The 21,344-nt window shown below is 41.7% G+C and overlaps 6 protein-coding genes across 6 annotated transcripts; 3 read left to right on the top strand and 3 right to left on the bottom strand.

Moving 5' to 3' along the window:
• Positions 1–37: 37 nt before the first annotated feature.
• MELLADRAFT_117207 (uncharacterized protein) lies at positions 38–2,616 on the bottom strand (the record flags this gene model as incomplete). Its single annotated transcript, XM_007412784.1, has 4 exons — positions 38–375; positions 1,912–2,156; positions 2,219–2,241; positions 2,581–2,616. The coding sequence occupies 4 exons, from the start codon at positions 2,614–2,616 to the stop codon at positions 38–40; spliced, it is 642 nt and encodes a 213-aa protein (XP_007412846.1).
• A 5,331-nt stretch (positions 2,617–7,947) lies between these two features.
• Positions 7,948–9,112, bottom strand: MELLADRAFT_44401 (uncharacterized protein; the record flags this gene model as incomplete). The annotated part of the gene is made up of 6 exons (XM_007412783.1): positions 7,948–8,053; positions 8,118–8,171; positions 8,244–8,470; positions 8,541–8,672; positions 8,757–8,819; positions 8,968–9,112. The coding sequence occupies 5 exons, from the start codon at positions 8,811–8,813 to the stop codon at positions 8,020–8,022; spliced, it is 504 nt and encodes a 167-aa protein (XP_007412845.1).
• A 252-nt stretch (positions 9,113–9,364) lies between these two features.
• On the top strand, positions 9,365–11,091 carry MELLADRAFT_44399 (uncharacterized protein; the record flags this gene model as incomplete). Its single annotated transcript, XM_007412937.1, has 5 exons — positions 9,365–9,421; positions 9,504–9,614; positions 9,681–9,775; positions 9,841–10,980; positions 11,026–11,091. Coding segments are annotated over 5 exons (1,431 nt in total), but the record flags the coding sequence as incomplete, so codon positions are not given.
• On the top strand, positions 11,085–11,795 carry MELLADRAFT_72490 (uncharacterized protein; the record flags this gene model as incomplete). Its single annotated transcript, XM_007412938.1, has 2 exons — positions 11,085–11,231; positions 11,317–11,795. 2 exons carry the CDS (start codon positions 11,119–11,121, stop codon positions 11,705–11,707), a joined length of 504 nt encoding a protein of 167 aa, XP_007413000.1.
• Positions 11,796–12,645: 850 nt separating this feature from the next.
• On the top strand, positions 12,646–13,671 carry MELLADRAFT_72489 (uncharacterized protein; the record flags this gene model as incomplete). The annotated part of the gene is made up of 6 exons (XM_007412939.1): positions 12,646–12,680; positions 12,772–12,878; positions 12,956–12,999; positions 13,071–13,173; positions 13,258–13,362; positions 13,438–13,671. The coding sequence occupies 5 exons, from the start codon at positions 12,831–12,833 to the stop codon at positions 13,465–13,467; spliced, it is 330 nt and encodes a 109-aa protein (XP_007413001.1).
• Positions 13,672–15,840: 2,169 nt separating this feature from the next.
• On the bottom strand, positions 15,841–17,236 carry MELLADRAFT_89802 (uncharacterized protein; the record flags this gene model as incomplete). The annotated part of the gene is made up of 5 exons (XM_007412782.1): positions 15,841–15,869; positions 15,963–16,614; positions 16,657–16,802; positions 16,879–17,053; positions 17,123–17,236. 5 exons carry the CDS (start codon positions 17,234–17,236, stop codon positions 15,841–15,843), a joined length of 1,116 nt encoding a protein of 371 aa, XP_007412844.1.
• Positions 17,237–21,344: the final 4,108 nt, after the last annotated feature.

The following is a 21,344-nucleotide window of genomic DNA, read 5'->3' as shown; positions in this document are numbered from 1 at the left end:
AAACAGATCAACAGAATCATAAAACGTTTGCCATCTTTCACCAAGCAGCAATCCCCGAACGTCTTTTACTCGATCGTTTTTTGCCTTCTTTTTCTCCCACACTTTCACTAATCGAACCAGTAGAAGATTCAGCAGCAATATGAATTGATTCGTCTTGCGGGATTTGAACTGAGCTAACGGGTTCGTCTTCGTTGGAGATCATTTGGTTTGGTTGAGCTTCGGTTGGGATCGGTCGGATGGGTTCATCTGTATTACGACTTCCTTCTTCGGTGGATGAAGATTCATGGGTGATCAGTTCGATATCTACTTGATCTGATTGATAGGTAATCTCTTCTTGACGTTCTTCTGTATCTTCTCCGATCTTTAAACTTTCAACTGCATTGACCAACTCGAGTTGGGATGTATCAGATGGATTGTTTACTATAAGTTTGGGTGATTCACTTGTTGGAGATTCATCTGGAATTGAAGGGAATTCAAGTGTGTTGATTACCGCTTCATTGGATTCTGGTACACGTGCTTCTTTCAACTCTTCGGCAAATTTCGATCCTTTAGGGGTTTTGGAATCAGTTGAGCTTTTGGGAGAAGTCGGATTAGGGATCGGAAGTTTGGAAGCAAGACGACCGTTTGATGAGGAAGGTTTAGTAGTCGTTCCTGACTTCACGCCTCTTTCGCCAGTAGGGGTTTTAGGAGTCTTGACACCCTCGCTCGTCTTTTTAGTAGCTAGCCCAGTCTTGGGCGTCACAGCTGAACCCGGTTTTGATGCAGTTGTGGTGGGCCGCTTGATACTGACAGGTGTAGCTATGCTTGCTACTCTAGCACGGCTAGCTGGTCGGGTTTCAGGTTTGGTTGGATGAGAACTCGTCGTCACAGAAGCCTTGGCAGGTCTAGTAGGAGCAGGTGTTGTACTAGAGATATGCGAAAGGTTCGTACGAGATTTACGAGGAGTAGGACTTTTTGCTTGAGCTCGAAGTCCGGGTCCAGCTCCAAAGGGAGGTATTCCAACGGACGCTGTCGGTTTGGGTTTCACAGTACTCGTCCCACTCACTGCAGCTCCTCTCTTAGCGGGATTGATGTTAGTGGTGGTTGAGCCCATGCTATCGACCCTTGTGCGAGACTTGGGAGCAGAAGATGCAGCACGCATTCGATCATTGTTATTGGTGCTTGGGCGGGATGGTGAAGATGGTGTACGTTGAGAGAATTGAGGTTGTGCCGTGGTAGGACGGCGAGCTGCTGGATGAGGACCTTTGCCAAGGGGGCTGTGCACTTTTCGAGTGATCGATTTCGAAGGAGAAAGTCCCAGGGAGGATTGATTCCCAATGATTGACTCTGGCTTGGCTTTGGGAAGTGATGGTCCATTGGAGTTACTGCGTGTTAAAGAATCTGTACGGCCACGAAGGACAGGAGATGAAAGGACAACAGATGGAGGCGTATGGCTACCATCGGCAGATCGAACCTTGGCCAAGGAAGCAGCAGTGGGAGCAGTGACATTGGTGACTTTTCTAGTACGAGGTGCACGAATTTCAGCCAAGACTGCAGCGCGAGGTCTAAAGTCAGGCTGATCGAGTGCTGATGGTGTGGAAGAAGTCTTGACTAGCCTAGCTTTCGTAGGGGAATTAGTTCGAGATAGAACCTCAGTAGGAGGCACAGAAGATTTGTGAGAGTTTGAATGAATTGAAGAATGTTCTGAAGTTTGGGTTGTATGGGTTGGTCTGATAGGCATCGGCATGGATTGATCCATCGGAGTGGCTGGAATGGTTTCTAGTCGAGGAGCTAGAGGAAGTGAAATCGTTTGGTCTACTTGGATCTTCTCCAACTGGGATGCGGGAGTATGAGAAGGAGAGCCATCCTGATTTAAAGAACTGACGATTCGTGAAGTCGGACTAGCATGAAGTTGAGGACTGCTGGTATTACTGTAACCGCTTGCTGAACCAGAGCTGGGTTGACGACCTCTCCAAAGAACCTCTGTCTGAGGTAAAGCTGCTCCACCACTTCCTACAGCCCAAGATCGACGACGATAGGCTGGATCATCTGGACCGATACTGAGACGTTGTTTAGGAACAGGTGGGACAGGTTTCTCATCGGATTGATCTATGTTTTGCTGAAAGCGTTTGATGAGAGAAGATGCCTTGGGTGCGGGAGTTTCAATGGGTAAAGGCCTGATAAGAAATGAGTCAGTGTCGTAGTAAGGATGAAAGGACGTCAAATGGGAAGAGCTTACATTCTGATCTGATGCAAGCTTATCTATGGATGTCAGTGTGATTGAATTATGAAACTGGTGAAGTGATACCGTGATGGGGGCGAGTAAGAGTTTCATGAAGTTGAAGTGAAATGAAACATTTGTGCTTTACGAGTTGTTGTGTTGATGGTAGTGTGATGATGGTGATGGGTGATGATGGTGATAGGTTGTAGATTGGTGGTGTCAGTGATGTGGCGTTGAAAGTTAAATTTCTACTAAATTAATTAAGTATGTGATCACATTCAGTTATGTCTCTAGGTTATACCCTTCAACTTGAATGGTGAAGATGACAACGCTCAGCATCAACTACAGAATGAAATTGACAAGGCAAATCAACTCAAAACCCTTTCCACTGCCCTTCCACTCTTTGGGTTTGGCATTTGGATGACTTCAATTTTCAGCTCAGCTTCTGTTTATGTTCACAACTTTGGTTTGTTTTGCATATACGCCCTTCTATATTACGTGAATATGTAGCCATTTCTAAAACAATTCTTTAACAGGTCATTTTATCTTAATGGGAAATACCACCTCAATCCATCATCCGTAATCTTTGCCTTCATTTTGAAGATTTTTGACCTGTACCCATTTGCAAGTCCATGATGTCATGATCCGTATCTGAGAAAAGGCCTTAACATCATATTGTTTTTTAAACTCACTCCTTGTTTCCTACCTCAAACACCCCTATAGGCTTTAGCAAAGTTGATAATGATTGTCCGAGTCTTGATCAAATAATGCCAATATTATAGATTTCTGAGTGTAGATACAAGCCTCTGCGTGGAGACAACTATCATGTAGATGACTCACAACATCACCCTCCTTGTATGACTCAACCCCCTCTTGGAGGACAGCATCTTTCCACGGGTTGGCATTCAAAAACCCAGTGGGAAAAAGCCTCACACTCACCAATTTCTCCTTGTTCTTTTGTATCTGAATTAAGCTTTTGAATATTTCAAATCAAAGTCTTTCATTATTTCCTGGGCTCTTTAAACCTTCCTCCAGCTCCCATGAGTCATTTTCTTCCTTATACCCTTTCCAATTGATCAAATATTGTATTTTTTTCCTCTTTTTCTTTTACAGCTGTTGTTGTTTTTGATTTTTTTTCTTTTCATATCCGTGGTTTTAAATCTTGCAGGAAAGGTCAAATCCGGAGGACTGAACACAGATCTTGATGCCAACATTTGAGCAGGCTTGACCTCATCTGCTCCCAATCCAGATAAATAACCCAATCGAGCAAAATACATTAACCGCGGATATGAAAAAAACAAAATAAAAAACAAACACAACCACTTTTATTTTTGAAACAGCTGTATCAAAAACTTACCTGATTTGAATTCTTCATTTAGGGTACTCAAAGTAAGTATGCACACGTACATACTTTCGTGTGCATACTTTTTTTTGGCGGGGAAAAAGAAAAAAATATACTTTTGGCCTTGGTCTCCCCGCCAAAAAAAAGTATGCAGCAAAAAGTATGTACGTGTGCATACTTACTTTGAGTACCCTAATTCTCATTAATTATGATTGGAGATAGTTGAACTTTATTTTGACTTGAGATGTTGCTTTTCTTGAATTGATGTAATAAGTTCACATGAACAACCAGGTGTATCTTCTTGATCATAGACTTGGGCAACAGAAGCAGATGAGCATTATTTGACACTCTTGCAGAAATGTAAAAGGTCCTGATCACTTTGAAAACTTTTCTGTTGGTCTGGTTGTTGACAGGGGCTTATTGTTAAGCCAAACCTTTTCTCCCATGGTTTATTCTGAAGTCAGTCAAACTTTCTTATTGAATTGGACCTTCCTTTGTTCTTGCGTCAGCTGCATTGTGTCTTTCAATTTTTATTTCACTTCCTTGATTTGGTTTAGTTGTTGTTCTACTAAAGGTGCACACTGTTTGCTGGATGGAATCTCTGTGAAGCATATGTCAAAACCATAGTTAGCTTTGAAAGGGATATTCCAGTTGCTGCATGCTGGTTGTTGTTGTAAGAAATTCAGTGAATGGTAATGATTTGTACCAATCATCATGTTTATAGAATGTGAAATGCCTCATAAACTGCTTCACCACGTTTTTATTTGCAATTGGCCATCATCTGATTGTGATATGCTATTGATGATTGAGTCTTGATACCCAGTTGTGCATTAAACTCCTTTGTAATCCTTGAGCTCAATATATTTCCGCAGTATGATGCGATTGTTTGCAGAGTTCAATGTAGATACCATAATTCATACATCATCAGATCTGCTAGGTTACTCAATGTCATGTCCTTGTTGCAAGGGATGGAGTGGGCCATTTTTGTCAGCTGATCTACCACTGTCAGGATACCATTAAAGTTGTTTGCATTTGGGAGATTAGTGATTAAATCTTAGCAGATGTCCAGGCGGGTCCCTTCTGTTGTGTCTGGAGTGTAAAGATTTTATGTCAACATTGTCTGGAAACACTAAATTCTTCTTGAACTACAGTAGGCCTTTGACTACACCATACACCAGGGGGTAAGTGACACGTTCCAAAAGTAGGATTGATAGCGTTACAGACACGCTACGACATTTCAATTGTTTTGGGACGTGTCCAGAACGTGTCCAGGTTTTTCAAAACAAAAACGCTGCCATCACGTAGCAGTCACCGAAAAGCAAGCTGCATGCAAGAGTGCTGAACCCATCGATTGACAGCTCAGCCGAGCAAAAACTGACGAGGTCAAACACATCACATCACAACCAGATGGTTGCACTTGGGTCAAGGTATTGTCTCATCCGAGTCTTGACCAACCTTCATGCCATCTTTGACTACGATTTTTGGTCGTCTTGAACCCACAAAAACCGGTGAAAACAACTGATTGTCACACGGTTCTCCTCATTTTGTTACCGGAACCGCTTTGTCTTGGTTCTCGCAACAAAATTCCTGGACACGTTTCCAGAACGATCCAAGGCCGAGGACCTTTACCCCCTGGTGTACCCTTCAAGTAGCTTCAAAGCAGGCATATCTTGACATAACTTTATTATTTCAATTATAAACTTATTCTGACAGTACCAGGTCACTTAAATATACCCTTTATTACAATCAGAAAGAGAGATTTACATTATTATTGAACTTTGTAGACTTATTAAGTCATTTGGGAATGATATCAAAATGACATCAAGCATTTCTTTTTGTTATCTGAGTAGAACAGTACTAAAATTGTTGAGAAACAATCATAATAGGCTCTTCTTCACTTTGCTCGGTCACTTTCAAAAGCTACCTTTGTTTTAGATTTGTGCTCTTTGTTCTTTTAAGCCCTTTGAAGATACTTTCCTCTTGAACCTATCAGTACACAATTCAACAATGGTCTTTTCAAACTGTATCATCTTAGAAGGGCAGTCTTTGAACAACTTCCGCTAGTTTTTTTGTCAGTGGATCATCCCCTTGAAGCTCTGTATACCCCTTCACTGTGCCCGTGGAGAGCGCCCCTGACGTCGGGGGCTCCAACAAGTACAAAGGCTTCCCTTTGTACTCTTGAGGGCCCCTGACGTCTAGGGCGCCCTCCACGGGCACAGTGCTTGTTGGGTCATAAGTTCTACAATTTACAATGTGTGCCTTGATAATATTTTGGATGAAATATTGAAAGAAGCCTGGGGCACCAGTCAGACAAAAAGGCATTGTCAATGGTTTAAATTATCCACCTTTTCAGATGAATACTAGTTTGCTTCATCCCCTTCCTGTACCTGCAAATTATTATATCCATTTCTCATGTTAAGACTTATAAATTGGTTGGTATTCAATAGGCTGTCCATTAATTCCATTGTAACAGCTAATGGATATTTAGTCTGATTGTGGCAGCATTCAATTTCCGAATAGTCAGAGCACAGAAATAACAAATGTTAATAATATCAATGATCCCAGTATCTTCCATTTCAAGAGTATTTACGTCACTACCCTTGGCAGTTAAGTTATCTTTGCCCAAGTAAGGCAGAACCAGCACTCCTGGGTTTTTTGAGACTTCTGACCTCTCTTCTGATCTATCTCCTTCCTGTACTCTGTCTGCTCAGCCATTCTGGCTTTGAATCTAATTAATCCTCTTCCTCACCAGTTATCTCTTCCACTCCTCTTTCTTCTATCTGAACAACTTCCCACATAATGATCAGTATTTCCACAGATACAGCAGGCTTCTATCACCCCTTGTCTTTTGGATTTCTCATTGAAGATGGTGAATTGGTATGCTTACAGGGATTGTTGGTATTGCAGTTGTCAAGGTAGGTTGAGCATCCACAGGCAGTGGTTGTTTACTGGTGTGACTCACATTATTGAATACCTGCTTGTAAAATACAAAGAAAACTCATAATGGAGCTGCAAGATCTAGGAACAAGATGCATTATCATATTTTGTTTGGATTTTTTGCTCTCTTGCTTGTGTCTCAGGATTTCTCTACATCAATACTTTTCTTTTCTGTCCAGAAAATATTACATTTTTGGTAGTGTGACCGATCTCATGTAATTGGAAAAAGTCACCAAGACAATTCTTCAGAAACCAAGCTGGGCACTGCAAACGACCCAAAAATCACTTCACAGTGAGAGAAAAATACTGTTACTGAATTGTTCAAACTTTCATCATCAGGGTTAAAGTCACCATTCAACTTTTCTTGAATTTCCTCTTTGCAAGCCTCACCTTGAATCTCACCAGTAACACCAATAGGGTTTTCAAATTCATTAAACAGTATGTTAGATTAGACTACAGAATTGACCAACAAAACCGATTCATCATGTCTGAGTCTTGAAATCAATGCTTCTCTTTTAGTATCCAAAGTAGCCCAGCTGATCCCAATGTTTTCAGTCTGGTTCTGATGACTAGTAAATAGGTGTTTATCAATTTCATCAGGAGGAATGACAATGGCTGTTACTTTATCTGTTTTTCCTGATTCTTTGCCTACATCTTGTGAACAACTTTCCCCTTTGCTTAGATATCCTTCTGCAAATCTTTGAATTTCAGTTAAATTGAAATTATGGTTCACTTTTCCATTGTGATTTCTGCTAAGCCTATATCACTGTCAACATCATGACTTGAGAAAAATCTACGACTCTTGGGGAAACAGCACTGCTCATGCGGATGCCTCAGATTCAACAATCTCAGGTGTCCTTCAACAAAAACACCCATATTGGCCCTTTACAGTTCAATTAGCAATCTCCATCATAGAGTAAATATTTTGCCCCAGAGATCTTTGGCAAACATCTGGGATCCAGTGGTACTGCTCAGAAACTTGTCCAAGGTAGATGGCATCTAAAGAGTAGTAAAAATGAAATAGCAGACAGCTGTCAAGCCAAGTCTGGAGAATGTGAACACACAGTCCAAAGAGAATTCAATTTGATCAGACTACCTGCTGAAGGCACTTCAGATTTTGTAGGACTTTTGAATGAGGCATACTGGTTGAGGAGTCAAAGATGTGTACGTTCAATATGAATCGGTCATTGTGTAGGGTCCATAGCAGCTCTCACAGATCCTCTCAAGACAACAAACCGATGATGGTCGGTGTATTCCATAAGATATGGAGATCATATGTCAGGTTGACTTAAGCGGTGATCTCAGCTCAAATACGCACGCAGGGAGACAAGCAAAGTTCGTTAAATGTGTCGTCGTAGCATGATACTCTTCATTATTTTTTTCAATGTCACCCTAACTCTATTCCATCATTCGTTACACCATGATCGCGTAAGAACAAATGCCGAGGAGAAAAAAGAGAAACGGAGATGTAAAGATGGCACTTTCTATTATATGTCAAGATAAGCCAAACCAAATCGAGGTAGAACATGAAAGTTTCAATTTAAACTTTCATTTCGTTGAGTCCATCTTTCCAGCTGGAAGGGATACAATTTGTAAGTTTCAATTCTGATTGGTGATGGGTCCAAGAAGATGACTTACAAGGTAAAGTATGGTGTTACACCATCCTCTCGGTAGTTGAGTAAGGCAACCATTCTGATGCGAGTCGCACAAATACAACAAAATCAATGGCTGTGACCTATAACTTGACTTCTCATAAACACTTACCCATCTGGGTTCATCTTTTCACCAATGTAAAACTCATAGTCTTTGAAATTTGCAACAATATTCTTGGCAGCTGCAGCGGCTTCCTTTTCGAAATCGGCCACTCGGTCGGGCTTGGTTTCTTGAAGATGAGCTTTGATGGCCTTCATGTAACCCTTCAAGTAAGTCAAGTAAGACTTCTTATCGAAAGAGGTTGCTTGAAGTCGGAAAGTGTGAATAAGACTGTTAACCTGAAATGTGCACAAGATTGCAAATATCAATATGATGAACTGGGTTGGGTTGATAAAACACAATACTAACAGTCACGGCTCCGTCTTCAAGGGCTTCTGCTTGTTCTTCAGCTGAAGCATTTGCACCAATGTCTACTTCACCATCCTTGACGACCTCCATGGGACAGTTGACCTCCCAGAAGACACCTTGATTTTCTTTCATCTACGGGAAGTCGAGTGAGTCTTAGAGTTGGATTGAAAGAGGATGAATCCTGTATAGCACCTAGAATCATGCTCGAGGACTTACTTCGAAAGCATCTGAGCAGACCTCGTCTCCACTGATAACATCGGTAAAAATAATCATGATGATCTGTTGATTGTCGTTGAGTAAATTATGAGATAGGTTTATCGTATCGAATTCAAGTCCGATGTGAATGAGTTTTTTTGATAGAAGAAAGAGAACAGATTTGGTTCAGCAGTGATGGCGAGCAATCAGAAGAGTTTGAGGAGATACCCACAGAGTGATTGGGAAGTGAGTGACTTTTTTTTTGAATGCGGATGAAGTGTTGAGATTGGTTTTGGAAGTTTAAAGGAGAAGAAAGGACACCGGACGCATACAAACAGTTAAGTATTAAAGTCTGACCGAATGAGTAAATACAGTTCACAACCACAATTCAAAACATTCCTCAATTTTTTTTCAATTGAACCCGCTTCAGCACGATCGGAGTCCGAATCGGGGAAACCCTGATCGTGTCCTACATAACCCTTATGTCTGACTCTTAAGAGGGCTGTGGCACGTGACAGGCCCATTTGCTGCGAGCTTACCAGTACGCCGCAGCACATGAGCGCCAGATTGGAAATTTTGAGGAAGGACACAGAGAGAAGTATTGAACCAACCAACAAAGCAAAACATCACATCAAATCAAAGTTAGAACGTCTTTATTGAACATAATATGCCAAAGATTAGAAAGAGTGAGTGAATCAGATCTTATAACCACAATTGAATGATGATATCTGACCTCTCTCTCTTCGCTCACCTACTCAACTTATGCAGAAACTTCCAAACGTGGCACCACAAGAATGCGCGAAAAGATTAAACACAAGGTCTCAGAGGCTCACAAAAAAGCGAAGAAGCATGCAAAGAAGGATGTCACATGGAAGAGTCGTAGGTTATTTTCATTCATCTTTTGGAGTCAACTTTGTTCTAAAAGTGTTTTTCTTGTCGTCACAGGTGTCAAGAAAGATATTGGAATTCCTAATTTATTTCCATACAAAGAGCAAGTCTTGAATGAACAGCAACAAGCTAAAGAACAAGCTAAGGAACAAGTGAGCGCATTTCACATTCCATGGCCTAGGATTATACTTAATATCTTTATCTTGCGCCTTTATAGCGAATACTCGAGAAACAGAATCAAAAACTAGCCGACGCCAGTGCTTCAACTAGTGCAGCTGCTCTTGCAGCTACCATCGAACAAGGCGACAACGACATGGACCTCGATAACGACGACGATCTTGACGATGCTGCCGATGCTCCCGAAGACCCATCTCTCTCATCTGCTTCCTCTCTTCGCGCTTACGCCAAGTCACTTCGAAAAGTCTTGATGCTCTCAGACGTAGTAGTAGAAGTCCTGGATGCTCGAGACCCTTTAGGAACGCGAAGTATCGAATTAGAGAAAGATGCAGTCAAAGCAGGAAAGAAGGTTTTATTGATTCTCAACAAGGTTGACCTAGTACCTAAAGAGAATGTCGAAGGCTGGTTGAAGTACCTACGTAGATCTTGGCCAACTTTACCCTTCAAGTGCTCTACTCAAAATCAACGGAATAACCTTTCTTCCAAAGGAGCTGATCCAACCTCACGGAAAGGAGTTGATTCTTCATCAAATGCTTGCTCGACCCAGCCTCTTATGCACCTTTTGAAGAATTATGCCCGTTATTCTAGCTCTGCCTCTGGTTCTGCCTCGGCCGGTCCCTCTGTCAAATCTCTCGCCTCAATCACCGTCGGTGTCATTGGATTTCCAAATGTCGGCAAATCATCTCTAATTAACACTTTGAAGCGTTCAAAAGCTTGTGGTGTAGCCCCTACACCAGGTTATACAAAGGACGTCCAGGAAATCGCACTCGAAAAGGGACTCAAGATTCTAGATTGTCCTGGTGTGGTGGTCGAATCTAGAGCGGACAACGCGAAGGCTTCTGCTGCTCGAGTATTGAGGAATGCAGTCAAGGTTGAACAAGTCGAGGATCCACTCGGACCGGTCGGTGTCATCTTGGATCGATGCAAGGCTGAGCATCTGATGTTACTCTACAACGTTCCCGCCTTTACTTACAACGGTCAACCTGACGAGGATCGAACCAAAGAATTTTTGATTCATGTCGCTAGGAGTCGAGGGCGGGTGAAGAAAGGTGGAATCCCAGATTTAGTCGGCACAGCTCGTAGCATACTCAGAGATTGGAATTCAGGTCGGATCCCTTACTACACGGTTCCTCCAGCTTTACCACCAGCCGCATCGAGTTTACCTGCGGCGCGTTTGACTGTCAATCAAACTGACAGTGAACATGGCGAGGTAGGAAGCTCAAAGATCATGAATGAGTATGGTGTTGAATTCGATTTCGAAGCACTCTTTTCACAAGTTGACGAAGAGATTTTGGGATCCTCAAAGAGTCAAAAGGAGATGAGCTCAGTGGTCAAAATGAAGAGTGCGGAAATCAAAGAGGGTGAAGAGAGTGGGATTAAATTACTTGGTGAGATTCCGGGTTTGGCTGACGAGGAAATGGATGAGGAGATGTAAGTGTTCTATCTTGTCCCTATGATCTGGCTTCGTTGTCTTTGTCTTGAGCTGATCATCTGTTCGAAATTCTGGTTTTGTTAGGGATGGATGCGCAAATGAGTCAACAACCAAGCGAAGGGTTGATGTGATGGGTCCTGAGACGGTTTCTCTGCCTCCCAAAAAGTCGAAGCAGGTCAGCTTTGAAACGACTGTAGCTGAACCGCAGGTCAAGGTGGTGGGATCCAGTCAGGCAGCTCAACTAGCTCGAATGGGTATCGAAGGTGTTGGAGAGAACAAACGGATAGCCAAACAGGCTCGAAAGGACAAGAAGAAAGCCAAGAAGAATGCGGTCGCGGCTCTCGGAGCAGATGAAGAGATGAAGGACCCAGGACAGGCAGTTGCAGAGGATGAGGAAATGACAGATCAGCAACAGCAACCTTATAGCTTTGCTGATTTCTTTCAAGGTACCCTTGCAGTCGCAAAGACTTTGTAATACTATATTTGATGCTTGAGAGACAGACATGAGCGTCTGTTCTACATGACTTTTTGTGATTCAGGCTCACTTTCACGTTGTCTTCTTCACTTCTTTTTGAATCGTCACCAACATTGTAACAATCTGGTGTTTAAGAATTTTACCTTTGAAAGAAGTACCATTTCTTCCAGTATCTATATCTCAGGTAGCGAAGCCATTTGGTGAATATGGCGCCAACTGGCTCTGTTTGTGCACTTTATCTCAGTATGATTCATATTGCAGGTTGGAGAAAGTCACAAGAATAAATGTGTTCGGGCTATTGTGTAAGTAGGCCAGCGGTAGATATGGAAATGCTCAGATACAAGGATGTGGTAGGCCTCAAAACGTCAAACCGAGGGAGGATCATGCGTAATAGACGATCACAAACACTCTGATTCATAATTATCGATCATAGTCCCGAACGTTCAAGGGCAACCCTTCCATAGCGATCACGACTAGCGTAGGGCCGAGGTGCTGGGGATGGATCTTGATTGTGAAAGCCACTGAGTTCAATTTCTTCGGCATTCAAACCGAGTGGTATACGATCGTAGTTGATCTGGATAGCGTTGGAATGACCAGATTGGACCAGGTCGGACCACCAGTTTGACAAAAGCCGTCGAATAGGAGGTCCCATGCAAGTGGAAAGGACTGAGGGAGAAGCAAAAGACCGGACGGCGATAGTGAGAAGAGTTATCAAAGTTTGACAAGGAATGAAAGGTATTGACTTAAGAACGCGATCCAAGAGACAAATAGCAAGCCAACGCAGATTATCAACAGTTTAAGCGATCGTTCCATCACCGAGTCCTCTTCGTGGTAACACGTACCAATCAATTATCAAACCGAGAGTTTTAATGAAGGAATGAAGTGGAGGCTGGCTAAAGTTGCTAAACAGCGAGGAAGAAGAACGGGTTGAGAATGATATGTAAGTAATAGGAAGTATCTAATACAACTCACCGTGAGCAAGTTCATAAATACAACAAAAGCCAGAGTGACTATCTCTATGTACACTTAAACCCTTTCATTTATACTCCATTCATCCTCATCAGTGTCGTCCCTTCCTAATCCTTTCCATCCATCCCTAACCAAACGCAAGAAACAAGATAACATGCCATCAGTCGAAGAAATTTCTAGCAATACTGAATTCCAGAAAGCAGTGAGTCTTGCTTCTCTTTGTTTTGGTCTGTCCTTGTGTCCGAATTCTAAAGATTCATAAGTCACCTTTGTCGCCAGATTGAAACCGAAAAGGTGACCATTGTGGATTTTTGGGCTCCTTGGTATAAACTCAATTTCTGTACAAAGAACATCGTTGGACGCTTGCTCACGAGTTGTATATTTCCTTCTGTAGGTGTGGACCTTGTAAAGTCATCTCGCCCGTGTTTGAGAAGCTAGCTGAGGAAGATACTTCCTGCAAGGTGAAGTTTTGTAAAGTTAACATTGATAGCCTTCCGGTTGGTCTCTGTTGAACTTAAAGCTACGATTTCGATCAATCCTGCCGTGTGATTAACCTGAATAATTTGACTTTATTTTTCCAGGATGTTGCTAGCCAATATGGTATCAGAGCAATTCCTACTTTCATGACCTTTGTGAATGCAGAGAAATCGGATGTAGTCTCTGGAGCAGGCGTTGCCCAACTCACTGTTAGTGATATCTTCTGCTTCTTGATGTGATAAGATTTTTAGTGATCAATGTTCATTTGCCTCCTTCAAATCCAGGAATTCATCAATCGTTCTACTGGAGTCTGAAACCAAAACCGCGAGGCCATGACTCCTGCAGGATCAGAACATTTAAAAAGGCGTAAATCCATCACCTTTCAATCAAGAACTCTGTTGAAATCACGCCAGTCCCTACCACAAATCCAAGTATTTTGTATCAATTTGTTTAACAATGTCCTATCTTTTTCATCATGTCTACTTGTGCTATTTTTTGTTTTTCGTAAAGTGAATTTTGATAATTATGGCGTTCAAACCTGTGCAAGAAATTTGCAAGACCGACGTGCAAGATCCGTGCAAGAAATCTTGCACGGATCTTGCTTAATTAATTTTTCACAACCCCGCTTGAAAAATTAATTAAGCAAGCTGAATCATTACTTACCCATCATGCCACGCATCTCTGCTCGAAGACAAATGATTCGAACACTCAAGCGACTTGCCACTCAAGACAACCCTTTCAATTCTTCTCGCAGTCTCTTCCCCACAGTAAGACAAAAGGTTTTCAGCAGGTCATCTTCCGGTCTCACCACGTTCTGCCAGCTACTACAGCTCCCACAAACTCAAGCGGCGTTCAATCTCGAGCCTCACATGTGTGTCGCCTTGTGGATGATCTTTCAAAAACGAACCAGACTCCGATTTCTCAAATCAAGCCGAGCTGAACCCCAAGTCAATCAAGGCTTATGGACACTTGCTATCGACATGATTGAGCGAAAGCGCTACTTTGAAACAAGACGTCGCGAACCTCGGGGATATCAGCTGTCGATGTTCAATAGAATCTGGGGGTCACGCGATGTGACGTTTTTAAGGATTGTAAGCTTGCTTATCTGTGATGGTCTAAGACGAGGTTGTTGAGCTCACCTGCATGTCACACTAGGCTCGAATGAATCGGCCTAGCTACTTAGCTTTGCTAAATCAAATTGCTTCTTGCGACGTTTTTCAGAATCAATCGACCTGTCCACAGGCCCCAGTCGAACTTCAATTACTGGTCACTCTGGCGCATCTTGGACTCTCTGGAAACGGGGGTGGAATCGGGATTCTCGCTCATACCTTTGGCATTTCAGGTGAGCTTTGTCCTACAGATAATGATATTGGACAAAGTCGTGATTTACTTACTTTGGGTGACTTGGTGGTTTCAGAAGGTAGCGTTGAGAATTTCACTTGGAGATGTGTAGTTGCAATTGTTCGATTAGAAAGTCGATACTTGACTTGGCCAACACCTGAGGAGCGAGTTGACATCCGAAGAGCTATTGGCACCAACAGTCCTTTCAAAGGATGTGTTGGTTTTGTCGATGGAACACTGATACCCCTTGCCTTTGGTCCTCCAAAGTGCAAAGAAGACTATTATACTCGAAAATATTTCTATGCGGTCAACTCGATGCTTATATGCAATCACAAACGCAGGATTACATTTGCTCGCCATGGATGGTGTGGCAGTGTTCATGACCAGCGAGTCATGCGTGCGTCTTCGGTAAGTTTAATCTTCAAGCTCACAACCTTTCATTCTGCTGTGTAATGGCTTTGAATCTGACCAAAACGTTATCTAATGGTAATTTGCAGATGTGGTCAGACCCGAACAATTTCTTTTCTGAAGGAGAGTATCTCCTGGCTGATTCGGGGTACAGCTCTCATTCTTTCATTGTTCCGGCTTTTAAAAGGGTGGGAGGAATTCCTCTCACGCGTAACAAGATGGTTTTTAACAAACTTTTAAGTGAATTACGAGTGGCGATAGAACATTGCAATGGTATGCTGAAGTCCCGATGGCAGTCTTTGAAGGACTTACGGTTAATTTTAAAGGATGAGAATTGTGTTAAGCGCTTGAACGCTTGGATTTCCGCCTGTTGTATCCTACACAACTTTCTTTTGGATCAGAATGACCAATTGAATTTCCATTACAATGTAACTTCTCCGCTTGATCCTGAAGACCCACTTGTTTTGAATGAAATATTAGAAGATGATGATGAGGACACCCAAATGCGTGTATTTCGACTCTTTTGTGAATCGTTGTGATTTTTTTGGTCTATGTGTTTGGATTATCTTTTAGATTCATGTATAGGTTCCTAGTGCCTCAAGGCTTTGTGTTGTGGTTTGTTTGTTCATCCTGACTCGTTTAAAATCAACTGTTTCATTTTATTGGAGTTGTTATAATCAAATTTCAACTGATGACTCATTTTCAAAGCGAGAGTTTACAACCACTAATTTAGAGAGATCAAACAAACAACAACAATCAAGAACACATTTCAAATTTAGAATTCTGAGGGAAACGAGTTGGAACAGTGGATTTACGAGTCTTAAATGACTCTACCTAACATCAAATCAAGGAACCGAGTGATCAAAATTAAAAAAAAACAAAAAAGTTTGAGAATTGAAGTGATCTTAATTTAACAAGAGGTGAGCTGAATCTCAAAATTAGCCTTGAGATTCTTCTTCGAGATCCCCTAGTGAAACAATCAATCAAAATATTAGCTGGTCTATTGCATTGAGTGTAGTTGTAGAAATGAAATGGTGGGTGAGAAGACAAAAAAACTCACTTCGAATTTGATTTTCGACCTCTTCGACTTCCTTTTTGGCTTCCTCGATTGAAAAGCCCAAAGCCTTGTATTTCGCTAACATAGCCAATTTCCTTTCACTTCGGGCCGTGATGAGGTCTTCCCGACTACGAGCCAACTGAGCCTGAGTGAGCTTGAGTTGAACTCGATCTTGTTCAAGCTTCAGTTGAGATCGTTCGGCTCGGCCGTTTTCGTCGAGATGGTCATCACCTCCTGCAAGGTGACGAGAAACCGCATCAGCCAATTTAGCCTGGGTTTTGAGCTCCTCCTTTCGTGCATCTTGTTCAGCTTGCATGTAGTTTTCTTCGAAGATCATTCGGTCTTTCTCGAGTTTGTTTCTCTCTGCTCTTTCATCACGTGAAGGTAGTTGAGATGATAATAGATTGTGTACATCTGACGCAGAGCTGCAGGATGACTTAGGTAGGTCATGATCCAAAGTAAGTCCTTTTGGACGTCTCGATGGTCTTCCAGGTGGACAACGTGCACTTCCTCTTTCACTTTCATCGTTTGGGGTAGGTGAAGCTCTTCGGTTTTGAGAGTCTGTAAGAAAGTTGAGAGTGCTGTCTATATCTTGAGTGAAGTCGTCCTCTTGATCCAAAGGGCTTTCCCAAGGCGTGTTTGAGGGTTCGAGATCCTGCACTATGTGCCTAGAAGATCCAATGCTGATTGGACTCACGTTCCGAGCGCGCTTTGTAGAGGGAAGGACATCTTCTTCATCTAGAACTTCTCCACTCTCTCGTATAGCCTGTGGTATGACATTGGTTCGGGTTGACATAAAGGGTAGGAGATCGTAGTAGAATGAGCATCTTTGGAACAAAAGCTCTTTATAGGGGTGAGAATAGTCCATCAGTATTGGATTTTTCAGAGCTCGTTTCAGCTGGGTATCAAATGAACTTACGGTCGAATTTGGATTTGGTTGAATGCTCTATTGACCTCCACTCATCACTATCGGATATGTAGCCATTTTCGATCTTCTCCTCTTGAGCTTGTTTTTCAAATTCTTCCAAAATCCCTTGGCCAGTGCTGGTGCGAAAGTCTTGGGCCACCGTGAAGGTCGATTCCAGGGTACAGATCTACATCAAATGTGCAAATATATGTTAGGTAAGTTTTTCAAATCAGAGAGAGATTGTGCATTTACTTACCTGAGTTTCTACACCTTTTCCATCTCTACCTGGTAAACCGTTTTCCGCCAAATACTCAGCAATCTTTTCGCCAACATCCTTTTTACTGTAGATCGATCGTGTGTCCACATCCATCTCTCCCTTCCACCAATCATATCGAGTGCCAGTTGTAGTTGCAGTTCCCAACCACTCGATTATCAGAACAATAGCACTTTTTCCGTCAGCATTAAGATCACCTTTCCATGAGACATTTTTTTTTCATCATTTTTTTTTCCATCATTTGAATCTCGTGACGCAGGTGTTTGATTATTAGATTTGCATGAAGTCTTCCTCCTTGTATATTTACGTTTTTTTTTTGGTGGATCAACACTGGGATTGTTTTGAGTCGAAGAATCCAAAGGTTGGCTTGAAGTGACACACATAGTATTTGTTGGAGAGTTACTAATCTGAGTTTGTTGCATGTGAGTACTAGAATAAGGTAAGTTCCAGACAGGTGGATTCACGGAAGGTGGGATGATAGCTAGCTGAAGTGGATGGCCAGAGATTGGACTTGGGCTTTGGACCCAGTTTGCCGGAGAAACAATTCGCAGGGGGGTGGCGATGCTTGAATTGGAAAGTTGCGGGGAGATTACTTGCAGGTTTGGGTCGAGATGCATGGGAGTTAAGTTGGATTGAACCCCAGGTGATGGAGGGGATTCCGCCATTTCTGTATGTGTACATCAAGGGCAAGCTGAGTTTGATTGTAGGCCTCAAAGCCGGGAAGCCTAGGTTAACATAAATAAGTCTTAAGTAAGCAAGTTCCGTGCAAGTTCTATGCAAGTTGTTAAAAAAACTTGCACAGAAATCTCACGAAAATTGCAAATTTCTTGCACAGGTTTGAACGCCATAAATACATGTCATTTTCATTATGTTTACGTGTCTCTCACAGAAGCAAAAGAATGATATGCCAAATTGTAGCAATAAAACCCTCAAATGTTTCCAACAATTGTCTAAATGAATACAAGTATTCCATTTGGTTAAAATCAGCAGACCAATCTGTTTGAACATAATCTCCTTGTGATGTGCTGTCATAACATATGGAAGAAAACTTGCTGATTGTCCCTACTCATGGTATTTTGGGCTCTCCAAGGTTAAGCTTTCTTTCTTTTAGACTATGGTCATAAAAGATTCCAATGTATACCCTTTCAATCAACTTGGTCTTGATCACACTCTTCAGCCTCAATTAATAAGATACAACTCCTGTTTAAAACAATACCTTCTGGTGTATTTTTAATTGCTTCAAACTAGGACTGAAAATACCAAGAGTGAAACATAGGATGGTTAGGAAAGTTGAAGTTTTCAAGCATGCATTGTTTAGGAACTTTTGGCAATGGAAGTGTCAAAGAATTGGGATATGTATACACTTATCTATGATGCATAGATTGTGATTTTAGGGTTAAGTTCAGGGTCTTTTGTCATAGAACTGAAGTTTGGAAATCTTGCATTCTGTGTGTGAACTGCTGGTAAGAGCTGAGGTGACTGTGATGATCATTATCAACCCTGTGCCAGCAACGCACCGCACCACAGAAAGCGTGTTTTTTGGTGCGTTGCTCCGCAACACGCAACAAAGCCCAGCGGCAGACGCTGCGTTGCGGTAAGTACCGCAACAACAAAACGTTAGCCTGGGTTGCGTGGCGCGCTGACCGCCACGCAACGCAAAAGGCGCAACAGCGCCAAAAAACCGTCAAATTTCAAGTTTTTTTGGGCAGTGACGCAACAAATGTTGTTGCGGCCCAAAACAACTTGGAATTGGACACATCTTGTTGCGCAGCAGGTCAGGCCGCAACTTCAAAATGGATTTTACAGTGCGGTGCGGTCAGAAAAACCGCAACGCAAGCGCAGCGCAGCACGCAACACTTGCGTTGCTGGCCCAGGGTTGTCATTATGTAGGATTATGTGTGTTATTCATGCAGATGCACAATTGGATCAATTGTCAATGGCTGACACTAAGTACATACACTGTAGGTGTACCCAAATATTTGTAGGAAAGACCATTGGTTATTCAATTCATTATCAAATCTTCTGTGATCTAAGAACATCATCTTTACCTGGATCCTTGTCACTCATATTTGATCTTGTGGGTGTTGGCTCATGCTGGTTTCACTAATATTAATAGTCTGCTGCCCCACTGCTTCATTAGTCTCTCTATGGCACTATTAGAGATCTATAAATTTTTCAGCAGCTGATTTGCTTATATAGAATTACACTATGTAAACTTCTGAAACACCTTTGGAAAGTATTAGCCTAACCATTAGTCTTTATTTGGTGCTGTCTTACTAGTATGACCTCACGTGTTTGTGGGGGCAAAAGACCGTAGACTACCTGGTAAGGGTGGCTCTCTGTATGGTGGGTGAAGGGGTGGGTGGGAGAAATGAAATGTTAGTGATATACTATAGTTTGAAAAGATTACCAATCTTGCTTGCTGTGAGGATTTGGGGGATGTGTGGCTAGTATGTGGCAGAGGTTGTGTACTCTCTCCGTGCACTCTGTCTAAAGCAAGCACCTCTTTGAGTATGTTGAGCTTTAGACTGCCAGGGCTGCTCATCCCCAATCCTCATGGAACTATACAGGTACTCTCATGCCTTTGGGCACCCATCCCATTCACATTGTGTGTTTGCTATCTTTTTGGGGGGCGCACCCAGGCACAGAAAACCAGCTTCTAGGGACACACCCCGTGTGAAGCAAAATTACAAGGCACTCTTTCATTGGAACATGTGTATTCACTATCAAAAAACTTGGGAGACATAATATTTATCACATTGATCTTAAGAACACATATTGAACAACCCTTATGTTCCCTATGACAGCAGGCCACCTATTTCATTTATACAAATGAAACATCAACTCATTTCAAATCTTAGCAAACTCACTGCATTCACATATAATATTCATGAACTCTAATTCATTTTTCCCCATTTCATTACCAATAAAAATTAATCCTCCATTCAATATAGTAAAGAATATATACATACATAAAAGTGGATACAATGAAAACTTGATACATACAAAATCAGATTCAAATCAGATAGAAAATAAATAAATAGAGAATGATGCTGAAAGAAACTGATTGACTTAGAATATAAAGGAGACATACCTAGAACAAGGGTGAGCAGCAAAATTGAATTGACGGAGGCAAGAGCTGATTGATAGGGAGAGAAGAATAAAGTTATCAGTAGGAAAGGAGCAAACCAACTACAAAGAGAAACAAGTTAACTTACCTAAATCAAGAAAGGGGACTAATACCATAAATTATTGAGAGATCCTGTAGGGAAGCAAAAAAGATCTGATTAGCATAGGAAAAGAAAGACAATAAAAAAAGGAAATGAATATGCCCAATGGAATAAAACATGTAACAAACCATTGATCTACAAGAAAATACAGCCAAGAATCAAAACTGGAATCTATGCAGCTAATAACTTACAAAAAAAGGTGAAGGTGGGGGAGTGGAGAAAGATATATGATGATGTCAGTATGATAGATACCAGTAGAAAGGAAAGAAGGCAACAACCGGTAAAATCAAAAATGAAACTTACCCCAAAGACCAATAATCAAAGTTGAATTGATTAATCTAGTTTAGGTCCAGCTGAAATCAGAATCCAAACAAACCAAGTAAAGATGACATATATTGAAGATGATTGAATGGGATTGAAGTGGAGATTTATTTATTGATAGACAGTGAGATATCATCATTAGTTAAATAGAACAAATATATTGGAATACAAAAGAAGTAGAGAGTGGAGAAACAAGACTATCCCTGGATTAATCTGAGAGAGGAGGGGAAGATGATGAAGGTAATTGGAGTGAAAAGCCGGGAGAATCAGCCGGATCCAATTGAAGGGGGGTATTGTGGGTTTTTCTTGTTGAAGTGTATCATTCTATCATTGTGTTTGGAGTGTCTTATGTGTGCATTGAATATTTGTGTCTTTTGTGTTATTTGTGTTGAAGTGTTGGTCTTCAAGGTTGCTAGCAGAGTTCAGTCTTGGTATTTGTTTTGTGATTATTGAAGACCAGCCTTGCTTTTGACCAGCAGTCTAGAACCAGAAGATTGAGGGGCCAGATTGCTTTTGAGAACAGTCCTCTTCATTTCAGCATCATAGAGACTACAGACATTGCCAAATCAATCTTCAAAGTTGCTGAGCAACTTACTAAAAAGGTAGACCTTGAACTCCTGCATCACTCCATCATTGAAACATTCAGAGTGAAT

Source organism: Melampsora larici-populina, assembly GCF_000204055.1.
Source record: "Melampsora larici-populina 98AG31 unplaced genomic scaffold MELLAscaffold_33, whole genome shotgun sequence".
NCBI classification, from domain to species: domain Eukaryota; kingdom Fungi; phylum Basidiomycota; class Pucciniomycetes; order Pucciniales; family Melampsoraceae; genus Melampsora; species Melampsora laricis-populina.
This window is presented reverse-complemented; position numbering and strand designations above follow the sequence as displayed.